This window comes from Trachemys scripta, chromosome 24 (genome assembly GCF_013100865.1).
Source record: "Trachemys scripta elegans isolate TJP31775 chromosome 24, CAS_Tse_1.0, whole genome shotgun sequence".
Lineage (NCBI taxonomy): Eukaryota > Metazoa > Chordata > Testudines > Emydidae > Trachemys > Trachemys scripta.
Genome location: NC_048321.1, coordinates 849,670 through 875,688, shown reverse-complemented (window position 1 = coordinate 875,688; position 26,019 = coordinate 849,670). Strand labels below are relative to the sequence as shown.

The following is a 26,019-nucleotide window of genomic DNA, read 5'->3' as shown; positions in this document are numbered from 1 at the left end:
GTCTCCATATATACTGTGCGCTCATTTTATAACAATCACATCTGCTCCGGATTATTGGATTCTTACAAGTGGTCGCTTCTTGCAAGTGGAGTATAGGTATGATTTTGTCCCAGGGGTTTTGCTCACTGGTTTTGATACGCGATTGATTCTTATAACAGTGATTCTTATAACTGGAGTGCTCTGTATATCTATCAAATCTGTAGAGGATGCACCTATATATCCATATAGCTACATATGTGTTGCTCTGCATTGGTGTTCAAGAAGGCAGGGCCCAGAAATGACCCAGCTCCAGGAGCAGAAGGTGGGGAGTAGAAACAAGTGAACGTGTTCACATGAAACTTTTTTTGATCAGGAAACACAGGGTCGGTGCCACCAAAACATCACGCAATTTCAGGTGGGTTTTGCCAAATTGTTTCGGTAGAAGATAAAACCGCCAAAGCCTCAAATTGGTTCAGTCCAAAACGATTTTTTTTGTTTCAAAAATTCCTTTCATGTGTTGTTTTTAAATCAAAACCATTGAAAATTGGTCAAACTTGACAGGAATTTTGGTTCCGATTTTTTGGCATTGCTGGCACACCAGAAAATCTGTTATTTGCCCAGCAGTGATGGGGCAGCCCCACCCTGACCATACGTCCCTGGCACGGTCATTCCCACCAGTGCAAAGAGGCTATTGAAGCCTGACCCAACTGCCCTGCTAAAATTGGAAAGGGGCCCACAAGCATCTCCGTTCTGCAAGGATTAAGCCCACGATGAGCCGTGATATTAGACTGAGGCCTGGACCCTGTATTAGGTCCAGCCACTGGGCGGTAACAGGGGTCCTATGGCAGGATCGGGGCCAAAGTGTCTCCTCCTGGCTCCAAGTTAAAACGCTGAGCTGTGAATCCTGAAGGCGAGTGAGGGATTGCAATGCTAAGAGAGCCCTGGGGTGGGTAATATTGGGCAGCGTGTACTCTCCGGGCCGTGCAGTTTGCAGGACTAGAGGGTTTGGTTAATCAATCCACACATCTCAAGGGACTGTTCTGCACGGCCAGTTTGCCCTCGTGCCCAGCCCGGGCCGGAGAACCTCCCCCAGGGGACCCTGCACCCAGCCCAGATCTGGAGGTGGGGAGAGTCAAGCTAGAGCGTCATTAATTCCGCCCCTTTGCATGTGTGTCCTTAACTCTGCCCCCTTTGCAGATTTCCAGCCCAGATCTGGGGGTCGAGCTAGAGAGGGGCTTTTAGTGAGACACCCGATCACCATGGAAGGACTCAAAGGTTTGGAGAATCTGCCCCCTCCCTGGGGTAGTTGTTGCGAGGGTCAAGTCCTCTCCTCGGGGAAAACCTGCCCCTTATTTCCAGTCTGGATTTGTTTGGCTTCATCCCCCAGCCAGCGGATCTCGCTTTACCTTTGTGGGGTGGGTTAAACAGCCTCTGCTCTCCGACATCTCCTCCCCAGAGAGGTGCTGATAGCCCCGGACCAAGGCACCCCTCTCCCTGGTGCTGTGGGTGACCCAGATTCAAGCCCTTGCTCTGTTTGATTCACATTAGGGCATCGGGACCAGCCCTTACTGCTATGGGAGAGCCCCCACCCCGCCCCCTGCAGCACAGCGCCCCCTATTGCTGTCCTGAGGCATCAGGGCCAGCCCTGACTGCTAGGGGACAGCGCCTCACCCTGCCCCCTGCAACACAGCGCCCCCAGCGCCATGCTGTGGCATTGGGAAGACCCCCCCGAAAGGGAACACAACACTAGGCACCATGTGGATTTGTAAAATACATTTTATTTCCTTGGGAATACAAAGTCTGCTGGGTTAAAGTCATTAAACGGTTGGCACCTCACGGAACAACGACACACAACGAAACCGACGTAGTCTCGGAATTAATCCAGCTCTCCTGATATGGTCGCTAGCCTAGTTCTACCTGGGAGCAGGGCTGGCTAAGCCAGGGGCACAATTGTGTCCTGTAACACACGTACACACGCGCACACATGCTACTCAAAAGTTACTGCGCTAATCCTGGCTTCAATTATTTTTTACATTCTTCCCTATTTACATAGAAGCCAAGAACGGGAATTGTCCACACGGCTTAGTGCCAATTGATGGAGGCGGCGTTCTGGGTTAGGCTGCGGCTCTTTTACAAAGCTCTGGGAACACAAAGCCAAATAGCGGGCGATGGAAATGAAAGCTGGTTGAATTTCAATTTGGGGTTTTTTGGGGGGGGTGGAGGGGGATTCTGTGTTTTCAAACCAAAGAAGGCTCCGAATCGGAACAAAATGGCAACGTTTCCTGCAAAATGAAACTATGCGGTGAAAAAATGTCTTGTTTGGGTTTCAGCTTTTTTAATTGCGAGGTGACGTCGTTCTGGGCTGTGGAAACAGGAGTGGCGGACGTACGACACGGGCGGGACTTGGCCTGCTCTGGGGAGGCCGAAGTTGGAGAACCGTGTCTGGGTTGGGACGCTGCCCGTTCAGAAAGGGGTGGCCTGAATGGAGAGTCCAGGGCAGAGCCAGGAGTGCCGGAACCGGGGGGCCGCAGGGCCTGACCCCAGCACTTTATACCAGACATAAGGGTCAGCGCCTGGTCAGGGGGAGGGGAGAGAGGAGCGAGCGAGAGGCGGGTCTTGAGGGGAAGAGGTGGGGAGAGAACAGGGCCTAGGGCAAGGGGTGGGGTGGGGGCAGGGAGAAGGAGAGAAGGGGCGGGGCCTCAGGAGGAGGGGGCGGGGCCATGGTTCAGGTGCTGGTGGCCCGCCCACTATTAGACAGCTTCCACCACTCCTGGGGAGAGCAGCAGAATGCATCAGCGGTTTAGAAAACTTGACCATTGACGAAAGATTAAAATAATCGGGCCTGTTTAGTCTAGTGAAGAGGAGGCTGAGGGCGGACCTGAGAACAATCTTTAAACATGTTCTGGGCAGGGGAGATTGAGGTCAGGTATTAGGAGAAACTTCCGAACGCTCCGGGGCCTTCAGCTCTGGACTGTTTCCAGGCAGGATGTGGGATCCCCATCAGCGGAGGGTTTTAAGACCAAGTTCGAGAAATGCCCTGACGGGGATGGTCTGGGGTTACTTGGTTCTGCGGCAGTGCGAGCGGCTGGCTGCCTCGCGAGGTCCCTGGGTCCTTTCCACCCAGCCCTCATGTCGACGTCATTCACATGGTTCCTTTACCTGCCAGAGCTCTGTGAAGTGGCCTTATTATTATTATACCAGAGCCTCAAGTGCCGTGTTTTATTTTACATCTCATCACGTCACACCCAGCTAATCAATAAATAGAGCCTAGATCCGGGGGCCTGAAGGGTTAACAAGGTTAGGGGGAGGTCTCTGGGCAGAATTAAGTGCTGGTTAGAGAGTTTTGACCTTGTTAGTCTGGGCTTTTTATTTATTTCGTTTTCTATCATCAGGCAAATATCTGTACAAAAATGACACCAAAAATAAATGACGATTTGTTATAAATTTCCCCCAGGACAGCTGGTGCTGACGGATCATAGAATTCCAGGGGGTCGGACCCAGAACGTGAGCACCTGTTTATCCCAGTGGGAAACAAAGATTACAGCTGTGGGGGTTTGGGGGCTCCTGATATACATCTGAGCCACCCAGAGATTTCCCCTCGGAAGAACGATGTCAATTAGACGTGTGATTTTCTACTGGTCTAGTTATACCAGTAGGACAGGGCTGATCTGTCTATACCAGCACAGCTGTGGGGGCCGTTATCCCAGTAGGACAGGGCTTTAGCCCAGTCCAGTGTATTCCCCTTCCTGGCTGGGGATGGCTGTGCTGGTCTAAGCAGCTCTATACCATAGACAAGTCTTTACGCAGCAGAAAAACGATGTTGTTCCTTCGGCACGTGGAAAGACAGATTGGGGGAATTAGAACAAGGCCTGAATTGGTTTAGGGAGGATCCCCCAGGCCTGTTTTATACAGGGTCCGCCAGGGCTATCTAGGCAGGTACTTGCACGGGTCCTATAGAGATAGCTCAATGGGGTAATTAACGATTCAACAGGCCTTTGGTTGAGCCTCCCAATCGGTGCCAAATTTAGCCACACAAAAGCCTGGGGTGGGAGGGAATTATGAGCCACATTGTACACAGGAGAAATTAAGAGATTGTGGGGAAACTGAGGCACACAGCGAGGTTAGGACATACCTCAAGGTAGCACAAAATCTGTAGCATAGGTGGGATTTAAACCGCAGGTCACCTGGGTCCCTGTGCAGGGCCAGACCCACATAACCAGCCATAGGGCTGTCAAAGAAGGGGCATCAGGATATGAGGCGCTGCCCAGACACGCAGCAAGAGACAGTCCCTGCCCTAGCTGAGATCAGGGCCCTGTTGCCCCAGAAGTTGCCCAGACACACAGCAAGAGACAGCCCCTCTCCCAGCTGCATTCAGTCGAAGCTCCTGATTGCAGTGGGTGGGGCTTCCATGGCAGGGGGCGTGTCCTGCCATTAGTGGGCGGGGCAGGACCTGCACTCTGCATGGGATTGATCCCAGTAGGCAGGGTTTCCGTGGCGGGGGTGTGCCTGGTGATTTGGGGGCACAGACAGGTCCTGATTCCAGCGGGCGTGGTTTCCGTGGCAGAGCGTGGGTCACTGTGGGGGGTAGGGGGCGCTCACTTGACGCGGATCTCTGCATACTCCGCCAGCTCCTCCGTCAGGGTGTAGCTGTCCTTGGTGGGCAGTTTGGTGAAGTCGATGTTGGCGTAGTCCACGTTCAGGTCCAGGGAGCCCTCGGGCTTGTTCAGGAGGCGTTTGTCGGAGGCCAGGCGCCGCTCGTACTGCGGGGGAAGCAGAGCAGCGTCAACCTGGGTACGATTGGCGTGTTCACCCGTGGGACTCCCTGACACTGGAGAGTATATGGCTAGCCTGCGGGACTCCCTGCCACTGGATATTACAGGATTAACCTGTGGGATTCCTTGGCAATGTATATTATAGGATAAACCTGTGGGACTCCCTGATGGTCAAAATTATAGGCTTACCTGTGAGGCTTCATGAGCCTGGATATGATAGGGTTACCTGTGGGACTCCCCGACACTGGATATTAACCCCAGCAGTCCCTCCTACTGGGTATTATATTGTTAACTCACAGGACTCCCTCCCCGTGGATATTATGGAATTAACACATGGGGCTCTCTGCTACTGGATATTATAGGATTAACTCACAGGACACCCTGCCACTGGGTTTTAGTGGGGTTAACCATTGGGACTCCCTGCCACTTGATACTAGGGGCTCAACCTATTGGATTTGCTTCAGGAGGATACCATTGGGGTTAGCCGATCCAATAATACCGTAGTTTACCTAGGAAATTCACTGCCACTTGATCTTACTGGGATTACCCAGTGGGACCTTATTGGCGTTAACCTGGAGAACTAATGGTTGCAGGATCCTTTCCAAAGGATGCATTCCTAACCAGAGCTCTCCTGGGCAGGGAGTGCCAGGGGTGAGAGGACTGTCCCATGGGGGGGGTGGTCTGTTAAGATTTTATGCCACAAAGAGACTAGACCACGGAACGAGCAGAGGGAGAAGGGAAAACACCACAACACTGCAAGGAACCTTGCTGCCAGGACAAGGGGCTGCCGATATTCCAAGAAGACCCCCATGCCCTGCCCCACAGCTGAACTGTGAGAGCTACCCAAGCAACAGGATAGAAACCAGAACTGGTGCCCCCGAGAGGGGAAAGGCCCCATGCCCTATTCCCCACCACCATGAGCCCAACAGTCCCCAGTTCTCGGGCCAGATCAGAACCAGCGCCCCCTAGGGGAAAGGCCCTGTGTCCCATTCCCTGCCCAGCCAGTCCGCTGCATGACTGTGGGGTGCAGAAGGGGTCCCCGTGTCCGAGCCAAGGTGTAACGCACACTGGTGGGGGGTGACACAGACTGGGGAATCCAGACTTACCCGGGGGTCAGTGGCTCTCCAGGGAGCAGATCTCCTTAGACTAGCGGAGAAGGAAGAGCTGTCACTGTGTACCTGGGGGGACGACCCCTTGCTGCCGCCCCATACGGAGGATGCCTCTGGGGAGCACCTCCGAAGCCGCAGCTTTACGGATTGGGTCTGGGATGCAAAGGGATGGAAGAATCCCTTTCCCACCCCCCCCATTCACCAGCCTGGGGCTGGATCATAGGAACATAAGAACGGCCAGACTGGGTCAGACCAAAGGTCCATCTAGCCCAGTGTCCTGTCTGCCGACAGTGGCCAATGCCAGGTGCCCCAGAGGGAATGAACAGAACAGGGAATCATCAAGTGATCCATTCCCAGCTTCTAGCAAACAGAGGCTAAGGACACCATCCCTGCCCAGCCTGACTAACAGCCACTGATGGACCTGTCCTCCATGAACTTATCTAGTTCCCCGAGAGAGGAAAGGCCCCCACGTCCCATTCCCCGCCCCTCTGAGCCAGCCAGTCCGGGCTAGATTTCCTCTCCAGTTATGGACACTAGTGCCTGACAACACAGAGGACTCAATTTTATCTAAACTACCCATCCCCATCCACCCCACTCCACTTATCCACATCCCCTCCCTCCATCCATCCACCCCTATACACACCTCTCTACTTATCCACTCTTATACCCATTCCCTCCATCCCTTCATCCATCCACCCATTGATCCCCATCCACACCTCTCCACACCCCTCCATCCATCCATCCACTCCTATACACAGTCCTCCACTTATCCACCACTATACACACCCATCCCTCCATCCACCTCATACACACCCCTCCATCCATCCATCCATCCCAGACACACCTCTCCCTCCCTCCCTTCATCCCCCCCTCATGCACCCCTCCATCCACCCCATACACACCCCTCCCTCCCTTCATCCCCCCCTCATGCACCCCTCCCTACCCACGCACACAGCACTCTCTGCACCTCCCTCTTCTCCGCGCCATGCCAGTCCCATCATCCCACCTCGGATTTGTCCAGGGCCCCCGGGGGCCGGTACTCGCCGCTGTACGCCACGGGCGGGTGCTCCAGCTGCACAAAACTGGAGTTTTCATTCACGTTTTTCCTGGGGAGAGAGAGACAGCACAGACACCTCTGTCACTGACGACCCCCACAGTGTAGGGGGGAGATTCTCTGTCACTGGGCAACCCCCACAGCCGGGGGAGGGGGGGATTCTCTGTCACTGGGTGACCCCCGCAGCGGGGGGGGGGGGAGGGCAATGCCCTGTCGCTGGGTGACCTCAACCCCCCCTTATGACATTACATATCTCATCCCTCCATTAACAATCTGCATCGCGTAACTGCATCTGCATTAACGACGTAATTTAATAATGATCTTACTAATCAAAAGGTAGCAGTTTGCTCCTGATGTATCAGTAAATGAGAGTTGCTAATGACTTATCAATCATTAATTACCCACCAACCATCTTTGATTAGGATCAATTAATGGCTAATGCCCCAGACTGGTCAATAGGGTGACTGCTAATTACCAAACACGGACTAATATTGGTGCTTCATTAATTATGCCGTTAGTCAGTCATTAGAAATGCCCTTTAACCAACGACTGTGGGTGACCGATCTGGATATAACTGTTTATCCTTCTCCTCTAAAAATGCTCCTTAGTTTTAAGCGAAGAACCGTCACGTGTGTTAATTGTTATTCTGCCTTTATTTAGCGGTACAAAAAATGGCGTCCTTCCCCTGCCAAAATCGCCCTGTCTAAAATAAACGATGAAAACGTGTTTAAAACGATTGTGGCGAATGACACGTATTTTGGTGGGTGGCCATTTGCCGGCCGCCCCGGTAAGAGCGCCCCTCGTTTGAAAACCCGACTGGATCGGAAGATCCGCCTGGTGATGGCAGTTAGCCCGGGGGTTCTGTCTCGTACCGGCAAGAGGACGGTCTGCGATCCGGCCTGGATTTGGGCCCCGGCGTCACCCCGCTCCCGGGATGCCCCGTTCGTTAGTACAGCTGAGCCCCGGGGGGCTCCGCACTTACTTTTTCCGCGTCTGACTCACATAACACACGGCGGCGATGAGAATCGCAAAGGCCACCACGGCGCCCACCGGCCCCACCTTCGCCCACATCAGATTGTCTGAAAGCAGCATGGGGCTGGGGTTAGTCCCGGCCTCTCCCAGCAGGGAGCGCTGTGGGCAGTCGGGGGCGGGGTGCTGGCTGTGGGGGAGCTCCCAATTACCCCAGTCCCGGACACTCCCAACAGGGGGCGCTGTGGGGAGCGGGGGGGGAGGGGTGCTGGCTGTGGGCGGAGCTCCCAGTTACCCTAGCCCCAGCCTCTCCCAGCAGGGGGCGCTATGGGGAGCGGGGCAGGAGCACTGGCCATGGGGGGAGCTCCCGGCTACCCCAGCCCGGGCTGCTCCCAGCAGGGGGCTCTGTACGGAGCAGGGCAGACACTCACTGGAGTGGTGGAACTGGAGCTGCTGGTTCTTGGTGCCATAGAGGTTGCGGGCGGAGCAGACAATGAAGAGCTGCGAGTCTGGCTCCCCGCGCAGCGTCAGGATGCTGGTGACCGTGTAGCCCGTCTTCTGGGAATAAACGAACTCCTGGTCAGTCTCGTTGACCGTCACGTTCCGGGTGGGCAGCTCGAAGGAGATCACGGGCTCCGGATTGGCCAGCACGGCACAGACGCACTGCACTGTGTCCCGAGCCGCCGTGCACTTCGACTCCATGAGGATTATGGGAGCGACTGCGGGGAGAGACGCAGCATCAGCATCGCGGAGATGCAGCCAGCTCTGGGGTGGGACAGCTGGGGAACAGCCATGCATAACACTGCACGGAAACAGTTAGGCTGGTGCTGAAATACAGCCAGCTCTGGGGCAGGGCACAGCCACACAACACTGCACAAGGATGGCCTGACCCAGAGCTGGTTGAGATATAGCCGCACAAGGACGCCACACGGGGAGAGCTCGCCCGGCGCTGAGATGCAGCCAACTATGGGACGGGGAAGCTTAGGAACAGCTACACAACACTGCACGGGGATAGCCTGCACCAGAGCTACCTGAGATGCAGCCAGCTCTGGGGCGGAGCAGCTGGGGAACAGCCACACATAACGCTGCCCAGGGACAGCTTGTCTGGTGCTGAGATGCAGCCACCTCTGGGGGGGGAGGAAGTGGGAGGAAAGCCCTGACACCCTCTTCCACCCGGCATGGGTGACTCACACTCCACGGTGAGGTTGAAGGCGGAGCCGCGCTGGCCGTACTGGTTCTCCGCCACACACCAGTACTCCCCGTCGTCCTCGTGGGTCACAGCGGGGATCTCCAGCAGCAGCTCGCTCTCGTAGACCACCGTGGCGACGATCTGCTTCTCCTTGAAGATGGTGATGATGGGCTCGGGGTTGCTCTCGGTGGTGCACAGGATAGTCACCGGCTCCCCCTCCACCGCCACCACCGAGGAGTTCACCGATGGCTTCCGTGGGGCATCTGTGGGGGTTGGGCAGGGGTTCACTGACCCACAGAGCCAGAACTATAACCACTAGGCACCACTCCCCTCCCAAAGCCAGGATAGAACCAGGAGTCCTGGCTCCCAGCCCCACCACACTCCACTCCTAGAGCCGGGATACAACCCAGGAGTCCTGGCTCCCAGCCCCACCACACTCCCCTCCCAGAGCCGGGATACAACCCAGGAGTCCTGGCTCCCAGCCTTGCCCCACTCCCCTCCCAGAGCCAGGATAGAACCCAGGAGTCCTGGCTCCCAGCCCCACCCTACTCTAACCACAGGCCCCATTCCCCTCCCAGAGCTAGGATGGAACCCAGGAGTCCTGGCTCCCACCTTCCACCCCCACTCTAACCACTACGGCCCACTCTTCTCCCACCGCTAGGAAACAGAACCCAGGAGCAGCCCCGACCCCCCCCCACTCTAACCACTAGATCTCAATCCCCTCCCAGAGCCGGGCTAGAACCCAGGAGTCCGGGCTCCCAGCCCCTCCCCTCCGCTCTGACCACTAGACCCCTCTCCCCTCCCGCCCAGGCACTCACACATGACGGTGAGGGCCAGGGAGCGGTTCACCCGCCCGTACACGTTCTCGGCCACGCAGACGTAGATCCCGTCGTGCGCATGGGTGACGTTGTCCAGCTCCAGCGTCAGGTTGGTGGACGGCTCCTCCCGCAGCACGGCCTCCTCCTTGAACCACGCCAGCAAGGCCATGGGGTTGCTGTCCGCCACGCACAGCAGCACCACGTGCGAGCCCTCCGTGATCTCCAGGGATGAGTTCACCTGCAGGATCCGGGGCACGTCTGCAGTGGGGGAGGCAGAGCTGAGCCTTCACCTGCGGGACTCCCGGCCACTGGAGGTCAGCGGGGTTAACTTGCGGGACTCCCTGCCACTGGAGGTCAGCGGGGTTAACTTGCGGGACTCCCTGCCACTGGGTGTTTGGGGGTTTAGGCCACACTACTGGGTATTAGTGGGGTTAACCCACGGGACTCCCTGCCACTGGGTGCCAGCAGGGTTAACCCACAGGGCTCCTCTTGCTCTAAGCACTAGCCCCCACTCCCCTCCCGGTGCCAGGGCCAGAACCCAACAGGCTGAGGGGGGCGGGGCTGGCGACTCACACTTGACGTCCAAGGTGGCGAAGGCCTCGAAAAGGAAGGTGGTGTTGGTGTAGGTGACCTGGCAGCCCAGCTCGTGCCCGTTGTTCTCCCGCGAGGGCTGGAACTTGAGCAGGGACACCTGGCTCCAGGTGCCGCTCTCCTCCTCCAGCTGGCCGAAGACAGCCTGTCCCTCCAGCACCTCGTGGTTCAACCAGCTCACCACCGGCTTCATGGTGGGGCAGTTATCCGGCACCACGCACCGCACCTCCGCCTCTGTCCCCACCACCACTGCAGCCGGGGGCACGATGGTGGGTTTGTCTGGCGAGGGAAGAGGCTGGGTGAAGCCAGGGACGTGGGCTCCAACCCACTGGACCCCACTCCCCTCCTGGAGTCGGGGATAGAACCCAGGAGTCCTGGCTCCCAGTCCCCCCCACCCCGCCGCTTTAACCACTAGACCCCACTCCCCTCCCAGAGCCATATTGAGAACCCAGGAGTCCTGGCTCCCAGTCCCCCCCGCCCCGCCGCTTTAGCCCCCAACCCCCACTCCCCCCCCAGAGCCATGTTGAGAACCCAGGAGTCCTGGCTCCCAGTCCCCCCACCCCACCGCTTTAACCACTAGACCCCACACCCCTCCTGGAGCCGGGGATAGAACCCAGGAGTCCTGGCTCCCAGTCCCCCCACCCCACTGCTTTAACCATTAGACCCCACTCCCCTCCCAGAGCCATAGAGAGAACCCAGGAGTCCTGGTTCCCAGACTCCCTCTCCTCTAACCACTAGACCCCACTCCCCTTCCAGAGCCAAGGATAGAACCCAGGAGACCTGGCTCCCACTCCCTCCACCCCACCACTTTAACCACTAGACCCTACTCCCCTCCTGGAGCCAGGGGTAGAACCCAGGAGTCCTGCTCCCAGTCCCCGCCTCCCTTGCTCTAACCATTAGACCCCACTCCCCTTACAGAGGCGAGAAGAGACCCAAATGCGCCCTGATGCAGCAGTAGGGGGTGCTGAGCTCCATGGCACAGGGTGCATGATTCACTCGGGGGGGGGGGGCTCTCTCATCACTGTTAATTCTGAGCCCCGAGAGGGGCAAGGGCCCCCATGCCCCATTTTCCCCCGCCCGAGCCAGCCAGTCCCGTGCCCTGAATCTGGATGGCAGCTGGCGCCCCCTAGAGGGGAAAGGCCCCGTGTCCCATTTCCCAATTCAGCCATCCCAGGGGCCTGGCCCCAGCGCCCCCCACTCACCGATGATCTCCAGGTTGCTGTGCTCCGAGTACGTGTACTGGTTGTAGCCACCCAGGTCCCCGCGGAAGAAGTACTTTCCTGCCAGCTCGGGGCTGAGACGGCTGAGTTGTAGGGTGCAGTTGCGGGCCTGGAGGTCGCCCAGCAGGTGGGTGCGGCCCTGGAAGCTCTCGTGAACGATGCTGGTGCGCGACTTGTACACCACGGGCGGGTAGTTCCGGGGGTAGGGGCTGTTGAAGTACCAGATGCCGTGCACGACCGAGGGGCGCAGCTCATCTGGGTAGTCGAAATGGCACGGGATGGCCACGCACGTGCCCTCGAAGGCCATAATGGTCTGCGGCATCCACGCACTCCACGGCCCACCCAGGGTGCCTGGCGGGCAGACGGGAGCGACAGGTGCTGGGCGATGGGGGACAGGAACCCGCACGCCCGTCTCCTTTGCCGCCAACCTCTCCTGCCACGGACCGCCCTCCTTCCCGTCGATTTCCCCACTGCCCTCTTCTCTGCCCAGCTGCCAAACTCCGTCGGTCCCTGGTTTGTTACCCGTCTGTCCATCCCTCTCTATCCATCAATCCCCTCTCCACTATCCATCCATCAAGCTATCTCTCCCTCCCTCCACCTAGCCATCCATCCCTCTATCTATCCATCCATCTCTCCCTCCCTCCACTTAGCCATCCATCCTTCTCTATCCATCCATCCCTCCCTCCACGTGTCCATCCATCCCTCTCTACCCAGCCATCTCTCCCTCCACCTATCTCCCCATCCATTTATATCTATCCATCGCTCCCTCCCTCCACCTATCCATCTCTATCCATCCATCCCTCTCTATCCATCCATTCATCACTTCACCTGTCCATCCATCCCTCTCTAACATCCATCTCTCCCTCCACCTATCTATCCATCCATCTCTCCCTCCCCCACCTATCCATCCATCCCTTTCTATCCATCCCTCTCTATCTATCCATCTGTTCCTCTCTCTGCTTATCCATCCATTCCTCCCTCCCTCCCACAAAACATTTATCCACACATCCATCCAATGAACCGTTTATCCATCTACCTACCCACCCAACCAGCCAACGGTCCATCCATCCAAACAATCCACCACTTATCCATCCACCTACCGACCCAATCATCTGACCAACCATTTGTCCATTTAACCATCCACTCAACCAACCTACCTTCTATCCATCCATCCCCCCACCCACCCAATCATCCATTCACCCAAATCACCATCCAGCCATCCCTGCTTTCATCTCTCTCTAATTATTTCTCAGACACTTGGTGGCGCCGTATCTAAATGCCACCTAAGCAACAAGTGCAATTCAACCTATATAAAATTACAGTTCTGACCCTCGCGGTGTCCTCTTTGACTCGCCCCAATGGATCCTGTTCCGGTGAGGACACCAAGCAGGGTTGCCTGTAGGTTCCCCCCAGCAGGGTCCCCCATCCTGTCAGCGCAGCCCAAACCCGAGGCCTTTGGGAACCCTCTTCCGGCAGAGCTAGGTCAGGGCTATTCCCGTGCTGGGAACGTTAGACCTAAATGAACACGCACCTGACTCTGGAACTCCTCCCGTGCCTCAGTTTCCCTGCTGACCCAACCACCAGCTTTCAGCGCCCAGTTAGAACCCAGATCCTACTCCCCAAGCTCTCATCATGGCTAGTGGGGTAGGGGAGGAGGTATCCCATGGAGAGCATCCCTCTGTTTCCCCCAATGTGGAGAGCTCCCCAAAACACACACCCACAGCCTTGGAGAACACACACACCCCCATCAGGGAGTAGATAGCTTGTTCTCCTGGGGTACAATAGAGCTAGACAAGGTCCAACAAACTCAGCTCACGTGCCAGGAAAATTTGAACCGCCGATGGTGAGCTGATTGGCAGGGCTGGAAAACCAATCAGATGCACCATCCCGCCTGCTTGGCTATGTCTGTGTGATGACGCAGGGCGAGTGGACAGTTCATGCATTGGGGTGTATGAGCTGCCGACTCCCAGCAATAGCTCTGGTTGTTAGCTCCCGCGAGCCCCAGGTTCAAACCCACCCTCTGGAGACAGGGGGTCCCCTCAGTACCTCCAAATAGGATCCCCAAGGTGAGCAGAACCCCAGCAGCCTTCATCTTCTCAGGGGGCGGCGAGATTGTGTCAACTGGGGAGAGAGAAAAGGGGCTTAGATGAAGTGTGGTTGGTGTTATCCCATCCAGCAGGGGGCGGCGTGCACCCAAACAGAACAGATTCATTCCTCCCAGCAGGAGGCGCCGGGACCTTCAAACAAAGTCGGGGAGAGACCAGGGCAAATGGACACCAAAACTAGAGGTCATTCATTGCAAGCAGCAACTGCTGTGATGCCCCCTCAGGGCCATGCTGGGGATAGAACCCAGGGGTCTTGGCTTCCCCTCCCACATCCACCCTCTGCAATCAGACCCTTCCCTTCCCCTACAGAAGTAAGGATGAAATTAACCAGAAAGAAACTTTCAGGGTGGATCTCAGGGGACAGTTCTTCCAATGCAGAGGTATGGGGGAAGTCTCTGAGGTTGGGGAATCACTTCCCAACAAGGGGAAAGAAGTAGGGTCTAGTGGTTAGAGCGGGCAGAGTGGGGGTTGGGAGCCAGGACTCCTGGGTTCTCTCCCTGGTACTGGGAGGGTAGTGGGGTCTAGTGGTTAGAGCGGGGGGGCTTGGGAGCCAGGTCTCCTGGAATCTCTCCCTGACACTCGGGAGATTTAACCCCAGGCCCGGGTAGGTGTTTCCCATCCCCGGTTGCCCCACAGGCTCTCAGCTTTGACTCCAACAGGGCAGGGAGATCCCTGGCCCAGGGGGGAGAAATGCAGCCTCAACCCAACCCAAGGAAACATGGGAACAGAGCAGTCACTGCTGTTCTCACAATGGCCTCAAGATGGCAGTGGGGCCTCGCAGAAACGCAGCCACATTCACACACACAGTAAAATAGTAGCAGAGCCAGGGAGAGAACCCAGGAGTCCTGGCTCCCAGCCCCTTCCACTCTAGCCCCCACTCCCCTCTCAGAGCTGGGGGGAGAACCCAGGAGTCCTGGTTCCCAGCCATCCCGTCTTAACCTCAAAGACATTCCCCCTGGGGACACAGAAACTCCCCTATTAGCAGCACAACTCCTAGGCTGGTCGGTTCCGACTCCGAAGTTGTGGTGGCTGCCCCGGGCTCCGACGGGCACCATGGGGAGCTAGCGATGGAGCAGCCCTGAGAGACACAACGGCTTTGAGGGCCCAGGCCTTGAACAGTCACTATGACACAGGGCCTGGAGGGGGTGGCTAGGACCGACTCAACCCAGAGCTCCATAGGCCTAGGCCTTGAGTAGCCCCACGACATGGGGAGAAGGGGATGAGAGGCCTATGGGGAGAGGCCAACCCCACTCAGGCCTGGACTATGAGTAGGGTTGCCAGGCATCCAGTTTTTGACCAGAACTCCCGGTCGAAAAGGGACCCTGGTGGCTCTGGTCAGCACCGCTGACTGGGCCGTTAAAAGTCTGGTCGGCGGTACAGCGGGGCTAAGGCAGGCTCCCTGCCTGCCCTGGCCCTGCGCCACTCCCGGAAGCGTCCAGCACGTCCCTACAGCCCCTAGGCACAGGGGCGATCAGGGAGGTTCCATGCGCTGCCCCTGCCCCCAGCCACGGCTCCGCAGCTCCCATTGGCCAGGAACCATGGCCAATGAGAGCTGTGGGGGTGGTGCTTGCGGGCACAGGCTGCTCGCAGAGCCCCCTGACCCCTCTGCCTAGGGGCCACTGCTGCAGGGACATGACGGCCGCTTCTGGGAGCAGTGCGGGGGAACCTGCCTGAGCCCCGCTGCGCCACCAACCGGGAGCTGCCTGAGGTAAGTGCCGCCCATGCACTGATGCCCCTCTCGCTCCCCAACCCGCTGCCTCAGCCCTGAGCCCCCTCCTGGAGCCTGCACTCTGCACCCCCTACCACACCCCAACCCTCTGCCCCAGCCCGGAGCCTCCTCCTGCATCCCAAACCACTCATCCCCAATCCCACCCTAGAGTCCTCACCCCCTCCTANCCTCCTGCATCCCAAACCACTCATCCCCAATCCCACCCTAGAGTCCTCACCCCCTCCTGCACCCCAACCCCCTGCCCCAGCCTGGGGCCCCCTCCTGCACCCCAAACCCCTCATCTCTAATCCCACCCTAGAGTCCTCATCCCCTCCTACACCCCAACCCCCTGCCCCAGCCCAGAGCCCCCTCCTGCACCCTGAACCCCTCATTTCTTGCCCCACCCCAGAGCCCTCACCCCAAGCCGGAGCCCTCACCCCCTCCCGCATCCCAAGCCCCTGCCCCAGCCCAGTGAAAGTGAGTGAGGGTGGGGGAGAGCGAGCGACAGCGGGAGGGGGGACGGAGTGAGTGGGGGATGGGGCCTCTTATAAGAGGCAGGGCAGGGGCGGGGCCTCAGAGAAGGTGTGGGGCAGGGGTGTTTGGGTTTTTGTGATTAGAAAGTTGGCAACCTTAATGAGAGGCCTATGGGGCCCAGTCTGCCCAGGCCTCTGCAGGCCAGAGGCAAGATGGCTGCCGGGCAACATGGCTCCAGCCCCTTGCCCGCATCAGGCCCCATTTCCAAGCCTCCGCCACTCCCCAACCCCCTGGCACAGGCTGGTTGCCAGGGCCCAGCCCTGGCGTGAGCCCCACGGGCCGTGGAGCCAGCCCTGTCCCGATGCAGGGCGCTCCCATAACCCTTCGGGGGAGGCCTCGGCCCTCCTGATCCCTCCCCCATGACTCCGCCCCACCCCCCTCATTCCTGATCCTCCCTCCGGGTCCCCTCCCCAGAACAGCTCTCCTGATCTGCCCTCCAACACCTCCAGCTGCCCACCCCCCAAAAAATCCTGACCCCCATTTCCCCTGAAGCCGCCAGGCCCCCCCCCTTTTCTCCCCCTGAATCGCCTCAACCCCTCATGTCCTCTGCAGCCCCATCTCCAAATCTTGCCCTCTGCCCCCCCCAATCCATTGGCTCTCCATCTGCCCCCCTAAATTCTCCGAACCCCTCCAGTCCTCAACCTCTGGCCCCTAAGCCCCAGACCAGCCCCAGCTCCCCACAAGCCCTCGCCTGGCTCTGTGCCCACCCAACGCTCCTCCCACCAATCCCGTCCGCTGCGGGGCAGGGGTCTCCCATCCAAGCCGTGACACACACACCCACACTCAGCTGGGGAGAAAAGCCAGGGGCAGCAGGCCTAGGCCGGGGGTAGCCAGGCGACGCGGGGCTCGGCCTCCCGGTCGTGGGCATGGCTGCCATCTATGACCGGGGTTTGGCATCAGCTTGGGTTACAGGCACTGAGAGAGCTTATCAGGAGCCCGTGTGGAACGAGTGGGGCGTCCGGACACCTGGGTTCTGGCTCCGGAGGGGAGTGGGGTGTAGTGATTAGAGCAGGGGGGCTGGGCACCAGGACTCCTGGTTCTATTCTCTTTTGATCAGTAGTGACTAGCACAACCCCACCCCGCTTGCTACATGGGTCCCAGGAAGATAAACAGGCGACTTCTCCCCATCTGAGGGACAAAGGCCTTTGTGCCCTCAGAGGGAAAATGTCATCAGAGCTACAAGGCTCATTAATCATCCGGAGTCTGGACTCCCAGCACCTTTGTTCTCACCACTAGACCCCACTCCCCTCCCAGAGCTGGGGATAGAACCCAGGAGTCCTGGCTCCCAGCCCCCCTGCTCTAACCACTAGACCCCACACCCCACCCCAACCAGGGACAGAACCCAGGAGTCCTGGCTTCCACACATCCCCTGCTCTAACCACTAGACCCCACTCGCATCCCCCAGTCAGGGACAGAACCCAGATGTCCTGGCTCCCAGCCCCCCTGCTCTAACCACTAGACCCCACTCCCCTCCCAAAGCCAGGGACAGAACCCAGGCGTCCTGGCTCCCAGCCCCCTCTGCTCTAACCACTAGACCCCACTCCCCTCCCCAACCAGGGACAGAACCCAGATGTCCTGGCTCCCAGCCCCCCTGCTCTAACCACTAGACCCCACTCCCCTCCCAAAGCCAGGGACAGAACCCAGGCGTTCTGGCTCCCAGCCCTGCCTGCTCTAACCCACCCGAGCCCAGTCTGGCACATGGCGACGCTCCGCAATCTCGTACCTTTCAGTGTCCTCCTGGCTTTCTAACCCCTCGGCGACTCCGGCATGAAAGTGGCAAAATCCCGGCACCTGTAACCGAAGGGACCGGCGGGGTCAGAGCCACGAATGGACCCCGGAGTGATCAGAGTCCCTGGTCCGAGGCAGCGGCCGGAACAACACCCCCCTCTGCACAGCTGGGACCGGCCCTTCCAGAGAGCAGCTCCAATCTGGGTCAGCAGGAAGGGGGGGATACCAGGTTAGGGGGACCCCAGATCTGATCCCCGGCAGTGGGGAAGGGGGATTAGCAGGCTCAGGGATTGATCCGGGGGGCAAGGAAAAGGGGAACCCCAGGCTAGTTGGTGACTGAGCTGGGGGGCAGCAGGCGATACCAGTGCAGAGAGCTCCCACGGTGTGGCGCCAGCCTCCCCCTCACGGATCCCACCGCTGGCTCTCAGCGGGGCAGCGTCCCATCCCGGGCCAGCCGCTGGCACTGGCGTCCCCTCCCGCAGCCGGCGAGCTGGGGTGCCAGTTGCTCTGCGTTGCTGCGAGCGAGCGGAGCCCACACACAAATTCCTCCGGCTCAGCGTGTGCGTGGGGGGGACCTGCCACCGGGGGGATGGGGAGCCAGCTTCACGTGCTGGCTGCGACTCCCGGCACAGCTCTCTGCCTCCCGGGGCTGTGGGGCTTGGGGAGGTGGCCCCACAGGGCCCCAGTGGGTCTGGCCCTCTGGTCAGGAAGGATAGTTCGGCTCTGAGTTTATTGATGCATCTTCCCCGGAGAGGAGATCAGAGACTGCAGGACTCCTGGGTTCTCGCCCAGCTCTGGGAGGAGAAGGGTCTCGTGCGTGAACGGGGGGGTGGCGCTCGGAGCCAGGACTCCTGAGTTCTATCCCTGGTCTGGGAAGGGAGTGGGGCCTAGTGCTTAGAGCAGGGGGGCTGGGAGCCAGGACTCCTGGGTTCTATCCCTGGTCTGGGAAGGGAATGGGGCCTAGTGGTTAGAGCAGAGGGGCTGGAAGCCAGGACTCCTGGGTTCTATGATCCCTGGCAGATACAAGTCCATGGCAGTTTGAACTGAAGACCCGGATTTCCCTGGCCAAGGTCACGTGACACCCTCACCCCATGGATTCATTCCAGGGGCAGGAATTCCTGGCATGCCTGTCGTGTGCTGCCAACACATTTCCCCCCCTACGCTCCCCAGCTCCCCCCCTCCCCGCCCAGGGGAGACACAGCTGGGCACAAAGGAGCCTGTGTAATGCCCCCACGCTGGGCACACGCTGGGCACACCCAGAATCTCTCCAGCTGATGGGACCCGCGCCAGTCCTGGGCTCTAATTCACAGCGTTTCTTTTCGCAAAAAGCGCAAACACTTTGAAATGTAGAGACAGGGAGGGTTCGCCCGGTGCTGAGATGCAGCCACTTCTGGGGAGGGGTAAATCTGGGAAACAGCCACACAGCAACACGCACGGCTTCAGCTCACCTGGCACTGAGATCCCCATGTGGCGTCACTGTGCAGCTGTTCCCCAGCTGCCCCACCCCAGACGTGGCTGCATCCAGCACTGGGGGAGGCCTGCAGCGTTATGTGTGGCCGTTCCCCAGCTGCCCCACCCCAGAGGTGGCTGCATCCCAGCACTGGGGGAGGCCTGCCCTGTGTAGTGTTATGTGTGGCTGTTCCCCAGCTGTCCTGCATCTCAGCGCCGGGTGAGCTGTCCCCGCGCAGTGTTGCTGTGTGGATGTTCCCCTGCTGCCCCAGCCCCACCCCAGAGATGGCTGCATCTCAGCGCCAGGCGAGCCGTCCCCGTGCCTATGTGGCTGTTCCCCAGCTGCCCCGCCCCAGAGGCTGCTGCATCTCCCGTGTGGGCGGATTGAATTTTCAAGGCTCTTTGCAAAAATCGCTACTGATCTCTGAGTCATCTAGGCAAATTCTGCTCCCAGTTACGCCCCCCGGGCTCTGCCTGACTGATCCGGCGCCGTGGGGAGCCAGGGCCCGCAGGATACGGCCCCTAATAATTATAAGGATGATGACGCTTCGCTTCACAGAACAGATGGCAGCCGGCGCGGCTGACTTCAGCTAAGGAACAACGCTGTCTGCCTGTGCCCGTGTGACGGCGATCGCCAGGGCCAGTTCCCAGCTCCGGCTCAGAGCCAGCCTGATCGACCCATCCCTGGGTCAGCTTCCACAGGAAACCTGACAGCCCCTAGGGTCAGGGGAATAGCCGGGGTGGGGGGGGGAGTGGGGGGGTGTAATCCCACTCCATGCCCCAGTGGGAGGAGATTAGACAGCTAGAGAGATAGAAGGGATTGATGGATGGGAAAACAAAAGGAGGGAGGGATGGAGGGAGGGAGGGAGGGAGGGCGTGTATATGGATGGATGGATGGATGGATGGATGGATGGATGGATGGAGAAGCAAAGGTGGGGATGGATGGAGGGATGGAAGGTTGGATGGGTGGATGGATGAAGTGGGGAGGGAGGGATGGAGGGAGGGCATGTATATGGATGGATGGAAGGTTGGATGGGTGGATGGATGAAGTGGGGAGGGAGGGATGGAGAGAGGGCATGTGGATGGATGGATGGGGAAGCAAAGGAGGGGATGCATGGATGGGTGGATGGGTGGATGGATGAAGGGGGGAAGGGAGAGAGGGAGGGAGGGCGTGTATATGGATGGATGGATAGATGGATGACTCTGGTATCTGTGGCAGCTGGGCTATTACCCCTGACGGTGACACTGACAGGCATCGGCTGATCTGTCAAACTGCCGACCTCCCCCAGGGCCGAGGGAGCTGCTGATGGACTGAGTGCCTGGGTCCCAGTGACATGAGACAAGGCAGAGCTGTTTAAATGCAACACGTCAGCTAAGTACAAGTACAAGCCCCCTCCAGTGGCCTGGCCCACACTGAGGATAAAAGCCTACTGCTGCTGCCAGTTAATGGAGTGACTCCTTTATGCCACCTAGAGGATAACAGCCCTGCTACCGCTGCCAGCTAATGGAGCGAGTCCCTTTAGCACCATCTCTAGCGGATCACAGCCTGGTTGCTGCTTCGTTAGTAGGTGTCCGTGCGTTGCACAGGTAGATTCCTGGTTCAGAGCCAGCTCGGTCTCACAAGCACATGGGGCAACTTCACCCCCAGCCCGGGGTGCTGCATCGAGGCCAAGGGTGAATCTGGGGGAGCCATCGTGGGCACTGGGATGCTGCTTTCAATCAACAGCCTGTCTGTGCAGTGTGTGTACGTGTGTCTCGGATCCCTGCCTCCAGCGTGTGTCTGTCTCCGGGGCTCCCCAGCCCCTCACGTGTTCTCCCAGCTGCTCTGCACCAGGGGGGTGTGACCGATTCCCCTCCCAGCAGCAGCTGTGCTCCCGCCCCACAGCTTCGGGGCTGCCCGCTCGCGGCCGGGGGAAAGGATCTCAAGGCCTTTGCTGTGCCCCCTGCTGGCAGGGGCCGATACAGCCAGTACGGTGAGCGTGAGGAGACACCCCCCTCCACTCAGGGGAGATAATGATACATGTGAATCATTCCTCTGCCTACCCCTCCACTGCTGCCTCTGTCTCTCTAGCCCCCCACTCCCCACCCAGAGCCTGGGACTGGACCCAGGAGTCCTGGCTCCCACTTGTAGGTATAGGCACAGACTACATAGCCGGTATCTTTGGAAAATCACAGCAGTAGCACTGGGACTGATGGCTCTGGGAGAGGAGTGGGGTCTAGTGGTTAGAGCAGGGGGCGCTGGGAGCCAGGACTCCTGGGTTCTATCCCCTGCTCTGGGAGGGGAGCAGGGTCTAGTGGTGGGAGCAGCGGGCTGATCACATTTCTCTCTGGGCCCTATTCCCTTTGCCCCTCGATGGCTGGTTCTCGAGCACCAGGCTCCGTGCGGCTCTTCACAGCAGGTGGCAGCAGCCCCCGAATGGCACAGCCTGGCAGCGCCACGCTGCGCCCCTCCAAGAACAAAGCTGTTTGTCTGGGGCTGTGCTGATAACTGGGCTGTGCAATCCGCTGATGTCACATGGCGGGGGGAGGGGGCTGCAGGTCGGGAGTGAGGGGCACCGGCAGAGCTGGGAGGATTGGGGGGAGCCCAGGGCTGGGATCGCAGGGGTTGTGTGTCGGGAGTGAGGGGCACCGCAGAGGGGTGCGTGTGTGTGTATGTGTGTGTGTGAGATAGACACTGCCCCCTGCTGGATGAGATCTATCTGTGTCACCTGCCAGGTGTGGGGGTAGGACAGGTGTACCCAGCCTGGCGTCGTGTTGTGATTCTCTGTGATGTGTTAAGGGGAATCGCTCTCGCTCGTCCCGTTGTCCTGTCCCCACTGGGGTCTCAGACATACCGTTGCCAGCAGCCCTGGCTCTCCCTGTTACTACAGCACCAGGGACACACTCCACGATAACAAACCAGGTTCTGCTCTCAGCAGAGACCCTACAATAACAAACCAAACTGCACCAACCTAGTGCATGGAGATCCTACAATAACAAACTGGGCTGCACAGCCCCAGTGCTCCAGAGAGACCCTACAACAACAAACCAAACTGCGCCAACCTAGTGCACGGAGACCCTACAATAACAAACCAAACCGCTCAGCCCTCAAACTCACAAGTCTTTGCAGCCCCAGAGCTAATGCACAGCCCACGCTGTTTAAAATTCAGATTCTGGTGCAACCTTAACTAAGGCAGAGTCAGCACCCAACTGAGTTGTTAGACACAAAATGATCCCTTGCCTGGCTCTGAGATGCAGCCACCTCTGGGTTGGGGCAGCTGGGGAACAGCCACACATAACACTGCAAAGGGATGGTTTGCCTGGCACTGAGATGCAGCCACCTCTGGGCCACGGCAGCCTGGGAATTGAGGCACAGAGAAACCAAGTGCCTAACTTCCAGTGGGGAGTCTGGGGGCAGCACTAGGAATTGAATAGGGTGTCACTGAAGTACTAGGCTGGAGCCCTGACCACTGGCCCATCCTGCCTCCCTGGCCCTGCTACTGAGTCTGTTGCCTAGGATCCGCAAGGCTGACTTGCTCGGGAGAGAGGCCAGGACTTCAGGGTAACATGGGGCCAGAACCTCGCATCTGGGCATCTCTTGGTTAAAGGCGGCTGGGCTGAAACTCCAGAGTCCCTGGCTGGGAAGTCGCTGCTGTTACACCAAAAGGGAAACTGAGGCTAACAGAACCCAAGACGCCTGGCTCCCAGCCCTTCCCCCCCCCCAGCTCTAACCACTAAACCCCACTCTCCTCTCAGAGCAGGGGATAGAACCCAGGAGTCCTGGCTCCCAGTGCAGCAACTATCCTCCGGCCTCATAAAAGAGACACATTAGCTGCTCCCTTTAAGATCCTTAATTGTGCCAAATTACTTCCTGACCCTGCCAGCCGGGGTCCCATCCATGCCCAGAAGCAGAGCGTGGCCACCCCCGCCCCCCCGCCCCTGGTTCTCCTTTCACCAGCTCCTAACGCTGCCTCAATGCCCCCTCGTCCCATGGAGACACCTACCCAGAATCCACAGGTTGTCTCCAAGCGTCCGATCTCTGGGGTCCAGCCGAGATCTGGGAAGGGTTTGTGTCCTTGGGGTGGGTACCAGCGTCTGCCAGCCTCAATGGCTGGCTCACCAGAGCCAGATGGGCACGACGAGGAAGCGACAGAGCAGGACTCAGCACAATGGCTCCCTTTGTAGGGGAGTTCGGGGCCAGATGTGGGGCAGGGCTTATGTACTGATGGGAGGAGCGGTGGGGACAGGGGGGAGGAAGGAAAAGGGGGTTGGGGTGGGATCTGGGAGGCAAGGGGGCTGGGGCCAGAATCTCGGGGGGTGGGGGAAGACAGGCAGGAGGAGCTCCCCCCACCACACACAGAGCCCCCCCACACTCCCCAGAGCCCCAATAGACACACACACACTAAAATACAGCCCCCCACACACACACAGCCCCCCCAAAAGAGCCACCATGCCAATATGCCTCAGTTCCCATCCAGCTCCAGGACATGGCTTGTGGGGAATGGGGCAGGGGGCTTTGCCCTCTAGGGGGCTCTGGCTCTGATTCAGCCCCATGGCAAGGGACTGGCTGGCTGAGGGGGGGCAGGGAATGGGGTATGGGGCCTTTCTTATCTAGGGGGCACTGGCTCCCTGGGCTGGGAATGGGGAGCTCGGTGTCCACAACCATCAGCCCTTTCCCCAGGGCAGATGTGTCCTGCTGGGATCTGGGGCTGAGGCCTCGGCCGGCGCGTTACATGGGGCGCTCTGAGCAGGGGCTGGATTCGACCCAGGGATCGGCGGCGAAAGGCCAGCGAGCAATCCCCACCCAGCCAGCCCCCTGCGCGCATCATCGATGCTCAAAGGCCAACCCTGCCGCGCTGCCGGGCGGACTCGGATGCTGCGGGTGCAGCTGGGCCCACGACGCCTCTGGTGGGCTCCATAAACACGGGCAAAACTTCACAAAACGAGGGCCCAGTGTAACTGGGGAGCCTGATCGGTTAGGAGCCACAGATTCTGGGGCCAGCCAGCACGGTCTGCAATTGACCAGCCCAGCTGAGATGCATCAGGTGTTTTCTATGAAGGACTGGGGGTGGGGGATGCAGGAAGGTGGGTAGGTGACTGATTGATTGGGCTAGCAGTGGAGCTGAGCGAAGAGCCCCTGCGGCCGGCACATTCTGTGCTATGTTGCCAGTGTTGTTTGTGTGAATAAAGCAACGCTCTGGAAAAGGGACCTGAAAGATTCAGGGAGACCTGCCATGGCATAAGAAGCGTACAAGGAATCATTGCATTCGATTATAGCCAGGGGGGCAGCATGCACAGATCTAAAACAGAGATCTCCCATGCAGGGTGTTTGAACATGGTGCCCAGCTGGCCAAGGACAAGCATCTTTTGGAAGGAAGATTTCCATGAAGGAACAGCGTCCTTGGCCCATTTTACTCACCCCATTGCTACACTATGTCTATATATAGGCTTGGAAGGATTAGCTTTTTAGTGGTAAATGTCGATTTCACCATACACACGCAATGGGGTTGCCAGTTTTGGTTGGACGTACTCCGGGAGTTTCATCACGCGACATAATCTTTCATTAAAGGTTAATCTTTCACTCCTGGAGGCTCCAGGGCAATCCTGGAGGGTTGGTGACTCTACACACAAACCGACGAAAAATTATTCCCATTGACAAAAATCCAAACTTTTCGACAGGCAAAGTAAGAAAACAGCAGCTTGTGAGATTATCACCGTTTGATTTAGGGCGGTTTACTTTGTATATTTGGAGACGTGATGTTGACAACTTGTGTTCGAACGGCTCGAGAGCTTTGTTGTTTTGAATCTCCACATCCAGAAGGGACCATCGGTGACAGAAGATGCTCGTGGAAGGACAAGGTGGTGTCCTGGATGGATCAAAAGGACTAGTCAGCCCTGAAGAGATTCACAGAGGATCATGCAAAGAGCTCCAGGGATGGAGCTGCCCCATAAGAGGGAGATTGCTGCAGGACCATCATGTTGCTGTTATTGTGATTATTTGTACTGTCATCATGCCTGAAAGCACCAGTCCCGGACCACAACCCCACTGTGCTAGGAGCTGTACGTTATCATTTATTAGGTGCATTACAGGAGCAGTAAACAGCCTTAGGTATGGCCCATGGCTCCATTGTGCTAGGTGGTGTACATTATTAGTACTATTTATTAGGTGCATTACAGTAGCATGTAGGCACCCCAGTCAGGGACCAAAACTCCCTGCTGTACATTAATAGTGCAATTTATTAGGTGTATTACGGTAGTGCCTAGGCCCTCCATTCATGGCCCAGGGCCGGTTGCGCTAGGCGCTGTACAAACACAGAACAAAAAAAGACAGTCAGGAAGGGGGCCGGTCTCATCACATTGCAGTTTGCTGATCCACATCTGTGGCTGGCCCCGGAGCTGAAGTGGAAACTGAGGCACGAATCGCCTGACGCCAGATGGGACGGGCGGCGAGGTGCACCCAGCCTGCCTGCACCAATGCAACACGTTCCCGACCCAGCGTGCCCTAACACAGCACATGTCTGTGCCTGGTGTAACCCTCTGCTTGCCTGCGGTTTAAATCCGCCTGCGTGCACCAGAGCCCCGGGCAAGTGCTACGTGGCAGGCAGCGGAGTAATGTAGGTACTAGTCTCTGTTAATCCACCTCTCGGAGCGGCGCTAGCTAGATGGACAGAAGAATTCCACCACTGACCTAGCTGCGTCTACACTGGGGCTTGACCTGACTAACTCACGCTGGGTCGAGCTGATTTCTAGATGTCAATTCAATAGCTCTTCCCCCTTGCTGCTGTTCACCCCGAAACATTTGGTGGGCTAAGCCA

General features: G+C 58.3%; 1 protein-coding gene across 4 annotated transcripts; it reads right to left on the bottom strand.

Annotated features, from left to right (window-relative positions):
* Nucleotides 1–1,737: 1,737 nt before the first annotated feature.
* Nucleotides 1,738–23,398, bottom strand: MAG (myelin associated glycoprotein). Of its 4 annotated transcripts, XM_034756650.1 has the most exons (12): nt 23,209–23,398; nt 17,772–17,839; nt 13,748–13,822; nt 11,684–12,052; nt 10,464–10,760; nt 9,891–10,148; nt 9,075–9,335; nt 8,315–8,602; nt 7,897–7,993; nt 6,867–6,966; nt 5,858–5,897; nt 4,659–4,739 (listed from the first exon to the last, which is right to left on the bottom strand). In XM_034756650.1, exons 3-11 carry the CDS (start codon nt 13,791–13,793, stop codon nt 5,865–5,867), a joined length of 1,749 nt encoding a protein of 582 aa, XP_034612541.1. In that variant the 5' UTR covers nt 13,794–13,822; nt 17,772–17,839; nt 23,209–23,398; the 3' UTR covers nt 4,659–4,739; nt 5,858–5,864. The 4 variants fall into 4 exon arrangements, with proteins under 4 accessions (XP_034612538.1, XP_034612539.1, XP_034612540.1 ...); XM_034756647.1 differs by lacking the exon at nt 5,858–5,897 and having other exon boundaries at nt 1,738–4,739; XM_034756648.1 differs by lacking the exons at nt 5,858–5,897; nt 23,209–23,398 and adding an exon at nt 18,139–18,305 and having other exon boundaries at nt 1,738–4,739.
* Between the last annotated feature and the right edge of the window lie 2,621 nt (nt 23,399–26,019).

Excerpts from the sequence above, each read along its gene's own strand:
- MAG (XM_034756647.1), bottom strand. The coding sequence starts at position 13,793 with ATGAAGGCTGCTGGGGTTCTGCTCACCTTGGGGATCCTATTTGGAG. Across the intron at positions 9,336-9,890 it reads CCTGGCCCTCACCGTCATGT|ATGCCCCACGGAAGCCATCG; the intron begins GTGAGTGCCTGG and ends CAACCCCCACAG. Across the intron at positions 4,740-6,866 it reads GGGCCCTGGACAAATCCGAG|TACGAGCGGCGCCTGGCCTC; the intron begins GTGGGATGATGG and ends CTTCCCCCGCAG.